Here is a 15290-nt window from a genome sequence, read left to right as displayed (position 1 = left end):
GGAAGATACTGGTGTATAACACCCTTTTGTTTCCACTCGCAAAAAGGAACAAATAATTGATCATTTTCTGTAAAGGGAACAAATAGAAATCTATTGGGAGTGTGAATTATTGAATTGTCATCATGTGCATAATCAATATATATTGCCGTATTTTCTATAGTAAAAGGCGTCTCATTATTGGAATAGGGCACTATTATTGATGATACGGCTATAGTTGCTGTGGTTAAAGAGGTTAATGCTTTTACAGAGGCATGCAGACGAGATTTTAGCTTGAGTCTTTCTTCAGGACTAATAAAGGTTACAAGAACACATTCTTTGAGTTTTTGAATATTCTCCTCCTTAGTTTCTGTTGTTGGTTCAACCTCTTTTTCTTTTCTTATAGTACCTCTATTCTGTGGCCCTGTAATAATATTAAAAGATCCTAAGATATTATTGATGCGTTGAAAATCAAATCTCTTCAAAAGATTGATTTCTCTACAGTTATCTCTGTCACCACTAGGATCCATTAGAGTAATATTAGAGTTTGAGGGTTTACTAAATTCCATTGCCGATTGACTCTGGCTTATGGGAGCATGCATCTTATGAAGTACCTCTTCGTCTGACGGGGACTTTTTTTGTCTAGTCTCAATATTATTAATTAGATTACATATTACATCAAGGTTGTAAAGTTCATAATTTTTGTCGTCAAAATTCTCATACCAACTAATTCGTTCATATTGTTTGAGAAAATTGTCAATTGTTGTTAATTCCATTATAGTATGTTAATTATTAGTAATAGTTGCGTTGTTTTACTCTTTACACTTTAAAAAAAATTATGCATTTTAAAAGTAAAAGCGAGATTGAAGTGTATAAACAAATTATTAAAGAATTGAATAAACAAACCAACAAACTACCAATCATAGAGGTTAATAGGCGCGGTTTATTTAATTATAATAAGCGTTTCGAAATTGAATTATATTTCCCTGAAATATTTTTAGGTATAGAAATTCAAGGACCAACACATTTTACTGATATTACACAAATTAATCGTGATTTAAAAAAAAAAAGAGTTAGCAGAACAAATTAATCTTAAAATTCTTTACATACGTTTAAATAAACAAAAGGGGAATGATATACGGAATTGTATTAAATATATTTTAACAAAATGGAATAAAAAAAAAGAAAGTTAAAGTTATAAGAAAGTTTATATATTATTCGATAAAAAAATAATGACAGCGGCAACATGCAGCAATCCACAAAACATAATTTAATATACTATGAGAATTTTTATTGTGGCAATGGAATATTAGATTTAGCAGATTCGTATATTAAACCACTAATGGGGTATGTATAGGATTATTTTGGTAAGGATTTTGAAAATCCGAAACGGCCAAATATTCAAACACAGGTAAAGCTTTGGAGGTATTCACTTTTGAATGACAATTCATCTATTAATTCAGATATTGACGAATCGATTATCGATGTTATAATTATTAAAAAACAACAGTTGTTATAAATGTGGAAAAAAATGCGAAAACTTGCTGATGAATTAATAGAAACCCATCATTATTGTGATGAATGTATAACATAAAAAAAATAAAAAAATGAGTAGCAAGATATTTTATAGTAATTATCCTGAAACTTTTTCTATTATCGTTGAACAGAAATATCTTCTAATTACATATACATCATCTGTTTACCCTATAAATGATTTTAAACAGAAAGATTACTTTGATACCCTATGTTTAGAAGATATTGAAAAACGAATATATTCCCTTTTTCAATATCACATTATATGGTATATAGATATTCAGACATTAATATGTCCCATAAAATTTCAATCACTTTTGTCTATTAGTAGCAAAATTTTTTTCCGGTTCAGTACAAATCCTAAACCTCTCCCATTTCCCAGTAAAGAAAAATGTGTATTGCTTATGTTAAAAAATTTTTTCCGTCAATCAGTTCTCTTACAACAACTAATTCCTCAATTTATTATTTTTTGTAGAAATAATACTTGTTGTGTTATAGACGATAAACAAATTTGGGAACAATCAAATTTACCTATGTTAGAGAAAAAATCAATTCTGTCACCTCCTTTGAGTATATTTGATGTGCGTCTCGTTGACATTCTTCACTAAGCAACACACAGCAAGCGAGCTAAGAAGCCCGCCCATAAGTGTATATTTGGTTGACCTTATAATATCCTATTATACAATAAACAATGGAGAAGCCACATACTGTTGATGAACAGGAAGAAGAACAGGAAGATTATCATCAGCTGGATAGGTATGATTTTCAGCATTTTTTTTTACAACAACAGCAGCAACAGCAGCAACTGCAGTATCAGCAGCAATTGTTTCAGGATGAAGAGGAAAAGAAACGACAAGAACAAGAGGAGGAAAAAAAACGACAAGAACAAGAACAAGAGGAGGAAAAGAAACGACAAGAACAAGAAGAAGAGGAGAAGGAAAAGGAAAAGCAAAAACAGCAACAGCAGCAGACTGAGAAATACAAATTAATTGAAGAAGGTAGAAATTTCCCTCCCCATCAACCTCCTCCTCCCTATCAACTACCCCCCCTCCATATCAGCCTTATTCCCAAGTTTTGTCAATATTGTGGGATGTCCATAAAAATGGATTTCCTAGTTTTGTTTCTCATCTTGAAGAGGTATTTAATGCACCTTTACTTCAAGATACATATTTAAATTTATGTTTAACCTATCTGCGTTATCCAGGATTAAATTATCATAAACTTAGAGAATTTAACATTTTGTCTTACAACAGTTTTGGTGAATATATTTATGGACATCCAACTAAGAAATTTGATAACATGGGTAATAGGATTTATAAAGTTGGTTCTGTTGTGAAAATGAATAAACAGCCTGGTATGGCTAGTATTATTGCATCTATGACTAAAAACAAAAAAATTACTCGTGTGAGATGTTGTGAATGTATACTTCAGGAGTATGTAATTGCCTCAAATCATTTACAATACATCAAAAACTATTAATTTTTATATGGTAAAATATAACAAAGGCTTTCTTCCAATTTTTTAATTATTATTACAGTTGTTAAATAAAATTATAAAACAAAAATGTAGTTTTTTCCATACATACTTTAACATTTGGTATTGGAGTCTGTACAATCTATCAACTAAGAGAGAATTGCCTTATCTGGACCTGGTGTATTGGGCCTAATTGTACCACCCGTGCCCGTGGTGATGTAGTAGCCGTAGCCATCTGTAGCATCGACAGGTACAGATACACTAGTAGCGGCATTAATTTGTTCAAAAATAGAATCTCCACACAGGGGTAGATAATTAGAGGAGTTATTTTCGGCAAGAACCTTTTTTTTCCTCTTTTCTCTTAATTTTTCATAAAATTTCAAGTTGGGGGGTGAATCATTTACAGCATCATCACCACCAATATCCGAGTCAGCAACAGCACCACAAGTATCAGAGCTCTGTTCAGCAGCAGTATCATTATCACCAGTTCCTGAGTCAGCAACAGCACCACCCTCAGAGCTCTGTTCAGCAGCAGCAGCAGCAGCACCAGTGTCTGAGTACGCAACATCACCACCAGTGTCAGAGCTCTGTTCAACAGTAGTAACAGAAGTAGTGTCAGCAGCTATTTCTGTAGGGGGCAGTTGAAGAGGAATGGCATCCTTTTTCTTAAATTGATTCTCCTCCATGTTACCTGAAAATTAAGTTCGTTCATTTATTATACTGTCTGTAAACAAACTTTAATAATACATTTGAGCGAGCTTAATTTACAAATCAAACTTATATTATTCTACTAACCACTACAATATTACACCACACTACCACGGAGCAGGGCTTTTATGTGTAAAGTGGTGGTGGGATGGACCTTATTTATACTAAAGCCACTATCACCACACCGGAACTGGGTTGGTGGTTGGTTAATTATAATACTACGAGCAGACAATTTTCAATACTTTTTAATTTATAAAAAATATTTAAAAAATAACTATATAATGGTTAAGCATACTACCCTCATAAGCAATAAAAATATCAATACTACCACCACAACTATGCTGAATAACACATTACCATTTTCCCTTCCAGAAATAAGTTTTGTTGCAAGAAAGGACTCCTCGGATTCTACTCTAATTCGTGAACGATTAAAAAAACAGAAAGGAAAAAAATGTTCTTTTTCGTTAGGAAATGAAATTAAACATTTAGGCTCCGGTGCCTATGGTAAAGTAAAGAGTGTAGCAGTTCCCATGAAAGAAATTTTAGATCCGCATCTTCCAAGAAAATGGAAAAAATTCCGGCGCTATTATCCCTGGACAACTGTATTTTTAAAGAAAAACCCTGAACTAACTAAACAATTTCGGGGAACTCATTTAGTTGCAAGAAAATATTTCTACGATGAAAAAGATCAGTTAAGTGAATTATATAATGTTAGTCGACTATCATCGGTTTTACGCAAAGAAACATTCGTTCAAATGTATGGTGCAATTAAAAACCATAGCATATCCAAAGTATTACATAATCCCAGCGGTGAAATAATAAGCGAAAAAAGTTCTCCATATGTTCCTTTGAGTGTTAATGAAATAAAGTATAAAACAAGATTCACTAATGACACACACTTAAGTTTTATAGACATGGAGTATTTACACCCTCCTGATTGGGTCATTTTAAAAAAGGCAGTGAAAACCTATTCTCTTATGTATAAACGTAAGCAGTTTTTAAATCAAGTCACTAGAGAATTAATTCGTATTCAATTACAAATTGCTCGAGATTGTTTGGGTGGTACATATTACGATATACATCCTTATAATGTGTTCATTAACTTATCTTCAACGCCATTGAAGGTAAAGTTCATTGATTTTGGGGGATTGTATATTCCTTCAGAAAAAGCATTTATTCTTCCTCCCAAAACTCCTTTAAGGAGACAAAAAAAACAAAAAAGAGACGACTTTTCACAATTTCCACCAACATTAACTATACCCAATAAAATAATGAAAACCTGAAGCACTATACTACCACTACCACCACCATCACCACCATCACCGTTATCACAACCTCCATCTCTACCAAAAATTATTAATGTAATGCCGACTAGTTCTTACGTAGAGGATAATTTATCTGACCCATTTAACTATACCATTAAGGGGAGTGAGAAAATAAAGACTTATTACTCTAATAAATATTTCGTTATACCTTTTAATAGAAAAATAAAGAGACAACAAACTAATAAACGTAAAAGGCTGTCAAGAGAAAATGTGCTTATTTATCCCGCATTTTATGGTATAGTAACAGTAAAAGATATTACTTCTAATAATACAAAATTATTCAACGATGAATCTTCTGAAATTTATACAACCTGTGTCAATAATACACCAACCACCGATATACCCACTAGAAGAAAATGGTATAATATGTTACTGCAGATAATTAGAGCTTATAATAAAGAGAATATTGCCGACAATCAACAACAACGTTTATCTCTATCAATGCTATTTAAAGATCTCCAGAAACAAGAAAATATTATAGAATTCTTAAATAAGAATTCTAAAATTATAGATACTTTGAAACTCTAAGGTTTGTTTCTGTAAATATTCATGAGATTATATGTGCGCACAGCCCACATCTCTGAGACAACCACCAAGATTTTAACGTAAAAATTTATCTCGGGAATCAAAAAATATAGTAGGATACACATTTATTTACAAATCAATTTTACACTTGGATAAGAAAATAATTTTCAAAATACATTCAAATAAATATTTTTCTGGTATCAGCTAAAATATTATTTATGTTTGGATATTCTTGATGTTTTTTTAAAATATTAACCAATTTCATTCCCACAATATCTACATTTTCATGATTTAGTATTTCAACTGTAGTAGAATTTGAAGATAACCATTTTCCATGACATTCGTGTAAATTATTTAAATATAATAATGATATATTTTGTTAGCCCTTTCTTTGTCTTTTTACTATTCGTTGAAAACAAATTTAGGGTTGACATTTCAAATAAAAATTTAAGTTTGAATGGCAATATGGTTTTAGGAGTTTATAGGCGTGTTCGTAAATTGTCTTTTCTGTATCAGATATTTTTTCTTCTCGATTTAACGAGTCGACAAAACACAATCCACTATGTGCTGATCTTTCCATTATAATAATACGTTTCATATTTTTCATATGCATATTAAAATACGTCGGTATAAATGAAATTAAAATCATAAATTGAAAACTGGAAGCCCACTTTTTAGAATCTTCATACATTAAATTTTAAAAATTTCCCCAAACTCCAAGAGGTTCAGAAACAAATTCAAAATATGTAGGAGAAAGTTTTTCCTTTAAATAGGAAATCAAAGTTGATTTTCCACTTCCAATGTTTCCTTCTATGTTGATTATAAACGGTTGGGACGAATCCATCTTTTTTAATAAACATGCCATGCATGAAAATGCCTACAATGGGAAAAAAAGAAACGTGGTAAGTAACTTAAATTCTTTCAAAATTATTTTTTTTATATATTATGGTTGGTTAAAAAAAATACAAGCTACTTATGCATCACCCCTCAATTTATAATGTCAGAGAGAGAAAGTATTTTCAAGTTTATCTTTAAAGAAACTAGATTGTTAAAACCCGCAGGGCATGATTATTTACATTTAAAACAAGTATTTGAGGATTGGATGAATCATGAGACTCAAAAATTTTTCAGAAATATGAAAAAAGAAATACATTAAAACGGGTCCGGAACAGATTATTTCCTATAAATAATGAGAAGGTAAAAGATTATCTTTACTCCAATGGATTCGGGATTGAATTTTTTTTAAAGATATATTTAATATAGCGTATTATAAACTCATTTTTCCGCCAAAATGGAGTGTCATTGAAAATTCTCTTAATTGTAGTAATTATATAATTTGTGATCCATTATATACTCCTAAAATAAGTATTTATTTAGGGAGATTAGTATTTGATTGTTATCCGTTCAGAGAAAATTGTCTTTATGGAAAATCATTCATAATCTCCACCCCTCTTGAATATTCTATAAATAAGGAAAAAGAAATCTATAAGACAACGAGTTTATTACCTATCTTGGAAACACTTTGTAAATCCACAATTATCTCATACAAAAACGGCGCTTACAAAAATATTATCAGTCTACAAAATATACCACTAATTATTTACAAGGGAATAGTAGATGTGATGTTAGAGAGAGAACTTGAATTTTCTTCTATTGAATTTTATTCTCTTTATTCAATACACCCCCATGAACTTTCATCGTGGAAAGAATGTTCAATCTGTTTAGAAGATATAAGATCTTCGTCCGGTATCGAACGAGCTATAAGAGATATATTAAAAAGGCAAAGAAATAAGAAATATATTAATCTCTTAATAAAACAAAAAACTTTTGTTATAGACGATATAAAAGTTTTTAAATTTCTCGAGGAGAATGGTTTTCGTATACCGTATATAAAAATGAGAGGGATTGGGGTATTAATGAAGAAGAAGGAATTATATTTCAAACTGTAGTTTTCCCAATGGGCTGGATTTTTCGAAAAAATCCTTTAAAATATAATAGTTATATTATATATAACCCGCAAAAAGAGGCCATTGTTGAGTTTTTTTTTTAAATAAATAACTCTCTTAATATCTGTGGATATAGTTCTCGATTAATGACGCAATATGAAATAAAAAGGTTGATTAGTGCCCATTATTCTCCTGTAGTATTGTATAATTCTGTTCATTTACAATATATATCAAATTTTATGAAAATTATTAATTTAAAAAATCATGCAGCACTATATTCTTTAAGTCAAATAAAACTTGCCAAAAAGAAATTTCTTATCTGAAGGGAGAGATTGATTTGGGTAAGTATATATAGCAATGTTTAATGAGCTTTGTTCCACTAAGAAAATGCATGAGGAAAGTCGTCGTCTGAACAAAATCTCCAGTCTTCCCTTCTGACAAACAAAGTGGAGGAGGATAAAACTGTAAAGGAGAAAATACAAATAGAGAATGAGGAGGAGGAAGATGATGAGGAAGAGGAAGATGAGAAAAAAAAGGAGGAGATAGAGAGAGTAGAATATAAGCTAAAATAATAACTGGTCGTTCAGTAGTATATTATAAAAACCAAACTTTATATTGTACACACAAAATATTATGTAAAAAACTTAAAGTATTTGCATTTTTCGAGGATCTTATCCTCACCCCATAATATCTAAAATAGCTAAGTTTATTTTGTAACAACACATTTTTATGTACCTTTATCCAGTTTTATGTACTTTTTCATATTTTATGTACCAGGAGTACATAATAGCTCTCTCCTATTATTTACTGAGGTATATTCACATTTTTTGGTATAAAATGAAAGAACAAGATTTTGTATTTTAATAATGCTTGTACAACCGACAGACGTAATACCCGGAGATAAATAAAAGGAAGGAAGATTCGGATAGTTTTTTTACATTTACCATCAGGCGCGAGAGAGACAGACGGTCAAAAATTTGAGGGCAGGGCCTTAGTCATCGTAGTGAGTGTGAATGTTAAAACGTATAACCGGCTGGTCCATTTTTATGAAAATGGATTTGACTGCTCACGAAGCCAAACACAAATACAAACTCTGTATCATATGTAATAAGGTTGTCAGAAAAGAACACTTCAAATACCACTTTAATATTCATTTAAATCCCTATATGTATAAAATATAAAAAGATATGCTTGCCGCACAGCTAAGGAGGAGGGAGGAGTTACCTGCCTATATAAGTGTTCTCTCTCCATTCAACAGCCAGTAGTAGTCTTGAGCCCTCATCGCCCGCCTATCTATTGTGTATAGTTGATACTACAACTGTGACAACCAAAGTGAGAAAACTTTTAGATGCGAGTTATAGGCAGCCCAGAAAAAAGCACATATCCCCATCTCCTCCAAAAGATAAAAAATAAAAAAATATCTGTAACATATGTGCCAAGAATTTAAGTAGTTCAAGAATCCTTCATGAACATCAGTTGCGCCATAATGTAGAAAAAAGTTTAAAATGTGAGTTTTGTAATAAGAAATGTTATGGACCAAAAGCCCTGACTGACCACATGAACACACACATAAAGGTTCGCTGTCACATATGTAAGAAGGAAATCAGTAAAATTTACCTAAGAAACCATCTTAACATTCATTTATCGGACAAGCCTTATAAGTGTAAGATATGTCATAAAGGATTTAATTTTGCGTATTGCTTAACGTATCATAATCATTTAAAGAACAAGAAATATAAATGTATATGTAATAAGAAATATATTTGGCCTTCCGGCCTTAGTAAACATCAGGCTAAGTGCACCCTAGTTTCCAAGAAGGAGGAGGATGATAAGGAGCGGGAGAAAAAGGATATAAGTACCTGAGGGATAAATAAAAAAAGAGGGTGAGTGAAGAAGGACCACGACGGTTTTAAAATTTTATTTTTTCCCGATTAACTTCCCCCCTCCTCTTCTTTACAGTCCACTGAAAACCCCACAGTTGTGTGTGGTTTTTTGTGTGTGTGTGTTTTGTGTGTTTTGTGTGTGTGTGAGGAGGAGCGAGAGTTTGCTTAATAAAGACTCCTTACTCCATTCAACAGCCAGTAGTAGTCAGTTCCTTGAGCCCTCCGGTAACACATTTATATACTGTGTGACACATAGTTACTTCGTACAGACAAAAAAAAAAACACGTGGCAAGATTTAAGTTGTGAAAAACGCGACCTTGTTTTGTGATATTATAGACTACAAACCCTGAATAAAAACCACGGAAAAATACACCACACAGGAGGCAAAGTTTTGCTGTAGTTATGTGGCGGCAAGATTTTAAGCTCAAAGAAATCTTTAAAATGTTTACATGTGACTCTTGTTACGAGAAATATTATTTGCCTAGTAGCCTGATTGAACACAGAATAACACACATCCCACTACCAAAGGACGAGGACGAGGATAACAAGGAGAAGAATGCCAACGAGGAGGAGGAGGAGGAGGTAACGCGTAAGCTACCTGATAGAGTAGAATTGCCTGAGGATAAACCACAACCAACGAAGCCAACAAAGATGGAAGAAGAGAAGGAGGAAGATGAAATTAAACTACAACCTATGGAGGAAGAAATAGAATTACATGTGGAGGAGGAATGCGAGTTCGATGATGTGCTCCTGTCCAAATTAAATCTGCTACAACCCAAGGAGGAATAGGAAGAGACAGACACCAATCCGGAATAAGTAAATACTCCCTCCCGCCACACACCAACCATGGTTTTAAAATTTTAAGAGTGAGACAAGTTATAAATGTATTTTTAATAATAGTATTTTTTATATTTTTACAGATGGCAGTGGCGGAAATAAGACCAACACTCTCCGCCTTAATGGATGAATTGACGAGATTGAGGTTACTGCAGAAGATTTGTATGCGTTATTCTTCTTGTGAGTACCGTGAACAAAAGTTTATTAACGAAGACAGCCTGCAGCTCCACATCATTAAAACCCACCACAAGCATCTCTGTAACATATATGACCTGAATTTTAGGAGTACACGCAGCCTACGTGAACACAGTTACACCATCACCACACAGTAAAAGTTGAGAAAACTAATAGAAAAACACACACAGAGGAGGCAAATCAAACCTCAAAGAAAACTCCATCACCAGTTGCGTCACAGCTCAAAGAAAACTTTAAAATGTGAGTTCTGTCTGTAACAATAAATTTTATTGGCCTAGTTGCCTGGCTCACAAAAAAACACACATATCCTCACTACCAGAGGACAAGGAGAAGAATGCCAACGAGGAGGAGGAGGAAGAGCATGAAAAGGAGGAGGAAGATGGAATTAATATACTACAACCTAAAGAGAAAGAAGAAGAAAAAGAAGTTTTAGAATTACTAGTAGTGAAGGAAGAGGGGAAGGAATGCGAGTATGATAATCTAAATCTGCTGCGCCTGCTACAACCCAAGGAGGAAGGGAAGGAAGATTTAAATTTTTTTTTTATTATTTAAAATAAAACTTACTACTCGTTCCTCAAAAGTCTAGTTTTTTTTTGTCGTGCGTGGCCTACTACCTTCGAGGGTATAAGTAGCCTGGACCTGCTTCTTTGTTGGTTTGTTAACAAACACAGCACAAATTACCCACGGTACCCTCCAGCTGGTAAAAGAAACTGCCTGCCTTTCTCTTTCCCCTGCTGCTGTTATCAATTTGCTAATATTATGGACGAATTGACGAGATCGAGGGTATTACAGAAGATTTATCTCGATCTCGACAACGACAAAAAAAGCCAGTTTCAACATGGACATGGACTACAAGCCCTGAATCACAACCAAAGAAAAAAGGCAGAATTTCGTTGTAGTACACGCAGCCTTAGCCATCACCAGTTGCGTCACAGCTTAAAGAAAACGTTAGAATGTAAGTTTTGTGACATAAATAAACACCACTACTACACATCCCCACAACCAAGCAGCAAGAGCAATAAACACCACCACATATTCCCACAACCAAGCAGCAAGAGCAATAAACACCACCACATATTCCCACAACCAAGCAGCAAGAGCGAACACCTGTTGCTTCATAGCGAGAAAACTTTTAAATGTGAGTTTTGTGAGAAGAGATACACACAGAAAAACACACACACAGGAAGAAAAGTTTCGCTGTAACGTATGCGGCAAGATTTTAAGTAGTACACACAGCCTTCGCAATCACCAGTTGATCCATAGCGATAAAAGAGAGAAAACTTTTAAATGTGAGTTCTGTATTAAAAAATATTATTGGCCGAGTAGCCTGGTTAAACACAGAAAAACACACACACAGGAAGCAAAGTTTCGCTGTAACGTATGTGGCAAGATTTTAAGTAGTACAACATACCTTCACCATCACCAGTTGCTTCATAGCGATAAAAGAGAGAAAACTTTTAAATGTGAGTTCTGTAGTAAAAAATATTATTGGCTGAGTAACCTGGTTAACCACATTCAGACACACATGGAAGTAAATCGCCATACAATCTAAGGAGGAGGATAAACTAAGAGTAAATGATGTGGAGGAGGAATCTATAGGCTACTGTATTTTTTATTATTATTTATAACAGAAATATATTTTTAGAGTAGTCAGTAAACTATGTAAACCACCAATAAAAATGTACCCTATACCATACCAACTTTTAATAACAAAATATCAAACTTTATTTTGTGGTGTCGCACTAGGTAATAATAACCTGTAATCAATAATCAAAAATGCTTTTTTAAGGTCTTTGCATAAAGTTACTTACCTCTTTTTTAATGCATTATGCAAAAAGGATTATTATAAGCTGAGATGAATTACCTGAGGGTAAACTACAACCTAAGAAAAAGGGGTGAACAACGTTTTTAAAATTTTAAGAGTATGAGACATAATGTACTTTTATTAATAGTATTTTTTTTTTTTTTTTTACAGATGGCGGCGACGGATGCAATAAAATAAGACTAACTGGCAAGAAGTTAGGTAGTGCATGCTGCCTTCCTGGCATTCACCAGTTGTGTTACTGCCACATGAAATGAAATTCATCATGGATTTCGACTCCTGTCCGAAGCAAATCATTATCCGGAAGATTAAATTCGCTGTTGCAATTCCAATTTGCTAATATTATGAAAGAATTGACGAGATTGAAGTTACTGCAGAAGATTTATATGAGAAAAACACACATTGAAAAGTTTCGCTGTAACGTATGCGGCAAGATTTTAAGTAGTACACACAGCCTTCGCAATCACCTGTTGAACAAAGTGGAGATGTCGAGGGCCACGACAAAAGTGTCCCCATATTCCCTAAGAGAGTATGACTTCATTTTAGACCATTTAACACGCGGACTTGAACATATTATCAACGACCTCACCAGCAAGGACTCGAACCTTAGACCTTATGCTTGTGACCAGGGAACACTGCCAACCATGCCGCAAGGACTAAAATGGACTGAAATGAGGTATATATGGTACCTCGTGTTTCATACCAGCTGGATTCGGTAAAATGCTGCTCCCACCACATAAGTGGCACTGGCAATCAGCTCGATGAACAGGCTTTGTGTGAAATATAACATAATTTAGGATTGCTTTTAGTGTTCTTGTGCCATGGTTGGCAGCATTCCCTGGTCACATGCATAAGGTCTAGGGTTCGAGTCCTGGCTGGTGAGGCTGTTGATTATATGTTCAAGTCTGTGTGCTATATGGACTGAAATGAAGTATATATATATATATATATATATATATATATATATATATATATATATATATATATATATATATATATATATATAAATCAGATTCATGTGGGTGATGTCACTGTTCACTGCCATGCAGGACAGAGGTTAGTACACAAAGAAATGCATAATATTCATTAGCAGTTTACAATAATAAATAATAATACAAATAATAAACGGTTTATTAATAGAGGTGCAGCCGGTGGCTGAAAATATACAGACTTACATTTGATTTAGACATAATGATATAATATGCGTTGAATACATTTACAGGGCTGTACAGTACATAAATCAGGAGTTTTTGTTATTTTAACATTAGATGGGACGGTGCTATTCTTATATCTATCAGTGCGGGCTCTTATGGGCTGAATTTTGTTGTAGTGGCGGACTGCGCGAGGTGGGTGGGGGCTGCCGGTGGCAGGAGGTGGCGATGAAGAGGGTGGTGCATTAGTTCACTGCCAAACCTTGCCAATTGCTTGGTGGTGGAGGTCACTGAGGGATGGTATTTCCATGGTGGAGAGAGCATTGATGTAGCTGGAGTATTCTGCGCCGAGCATGATTCTGCAGGCCCTTTTCTGTGCCTTCTCTAGCCAACGTTGTTGGGTGGAGTTGAGAGAAGACAACCAGGCTGGTGACGCATACGTTAGTTTGGGGAGAATAAAGGCATTGTAGATAATCCTCAGCTCTGGCGTGGGTGTCCCAAGTGACCTAAGTCGTCATTGCATGTAGAGTCGGTACGAGGCTGCCTTGACTGTGTTATTTACATGGGCCTTCCAGTCCAGTTTGTTGTCTATAGTTACACCCAGGAGATTGGCAGACTGCACTAACTGGAGAGGATGGGCACCCACTGCGACTGCTGGAGCTTGCATTGGAGTAGTGCCGGTATTGATGTGCATGATTACGGTTTTGCTGTGGTTGATGGTGACCTTGTTCTCCGTAGTCTATGCCTGTAGCCTGTCCAGGGTGCCTTGTAGCGATGAGTAGTCTGGTGGTGTGTTGTCCACTGTAACCCCCACAGTGCAGTCATCCACGTACTTCCACCTGTGAGGAGTGTCCGATAGAGCATCGTTGATCAGGATGAGGAAGCACAGTGGTCCCATCTTGATCCCCTGGGGAGCACCGCAGGTGAGGTGTTGGAATGTGGAGACCGAGCCCTAATACCTCACTGCCTGACGACGTCCACTCAAGAAATCAGTGAGCTATGAGACCAGGTTGGTAGGCAGCCCTAGTGCAATAGCCTTGTTGATAACAGTGCATTGATCAACAAGGTCAAAGGCCTTCCTGAAGTCAACAAGGGCAACGGCCAGTGATATCTTACGTTTCTGCAGGTTTTTGTGCAGAAAATCTATAGGTCAGAGTCATGTGGGTGATGTCACTGTTCGCTGCCATGCAAGACAGTGGTTCATATACACCCAGCAGGTCCTTCAGCATCAAGAGCAGACCAATCTCGGCTATCCTCCATCCTTGGATGAAGTAGCTACTGCCATCAAACAGATGGAAAATAACAAAGCCTCAGCGCCTGATGGAATCGCAGCCGAGTTGTATAAAGCAGGAGGACCTCTGATTACGAGCCATCTCCTTTCTATCCTGGAGAATATATGGGAAAAGGAGGAAATCCCCCAAGCTCTTAAAGATGCCTCTTTCGTCAATATTTACAAGAACAAGAGGGACCAGTCAGACTGTGGCTACTCCTTCTGGATATCGCTGCTGTCTATAGCTGGGAAGAGTTTCACCCGAGTTCTCCTAAACAAACTTCGTCCTGAGGCAGAAAACTTCCTCTCAGAATCTCAAAGTGGCTTTCGTCCATCACGTGGCACCACTGACATGATCTATGCTGCTCTCTGGCGGACCGTCAGCCGTTTTGGATGGCCACAAAAATTCATTGTCATTGTGAGGCAACTCCACGATGGCATGAACGGCAATGTCCTGCACAATGGCACCTAGTCTGAGTTCTTCTCCATTCAAACGGGGATAAAACAAAGATGTACTGACATAACTCTCTTTTCCATTTTCTTGGCTGCCTTCCTTACTAGTGGCAGTACCAATTTATCCGCCGGGGTGGACATCCAGTACCGTATGAAGGGTCTTTTCAACATAAGACGACTCCAGACAGGAAGA

The 15290-nt window shown here is 35.2% G+C and overlaps 1 protein-coding gene across 1 annotated transcript in view; it reads right to left on the bottom strand.

The window, feature by feature from the left end:
* Window positions 1–3053: 3053 nt before the first annotated feature.
* Window positions 3054–15290, bottom strand: part of LOC121878194 — a 17253-nt gene continuing 5016 nt past the window's right edge. The window contains exon 2 of the mRNA XM_042384248.1: window positions 3054–3673. Within this exon, the coding sequence (XP_042240182.1) occupies window positions 3132–3668 (537 nt within the window). The 5' untranslated portion in view covers window positions 3669–3673 and the 3' untranslated portion in view covers window positions 3054–3131. The remainder of the gene's footprint in view (window positions 3674–15290) is intronic.

The sequence above is a fragment of the Homarus americanus genome, unplaced genomic scaffold, assembly GCF_018991925.1.
Source record: "Homarus americanus isolate GMGI-L3 unplaced genomic scaffold, GMGI_Hamer_2.0 scaffold45562, whole genome shotgun sequence".
Lineage (NCBI taxonomy): Eukaryota > Metazoa > Arthropoda > Malacostraca > Decapoda > Nephropidae > Homarus > Homarus americanus.
The sequence above is the reverse complement of the archived record's forward strand: the minus strand, read 5'-3'. Positions and strand labels throughout refer to the sequence as shown.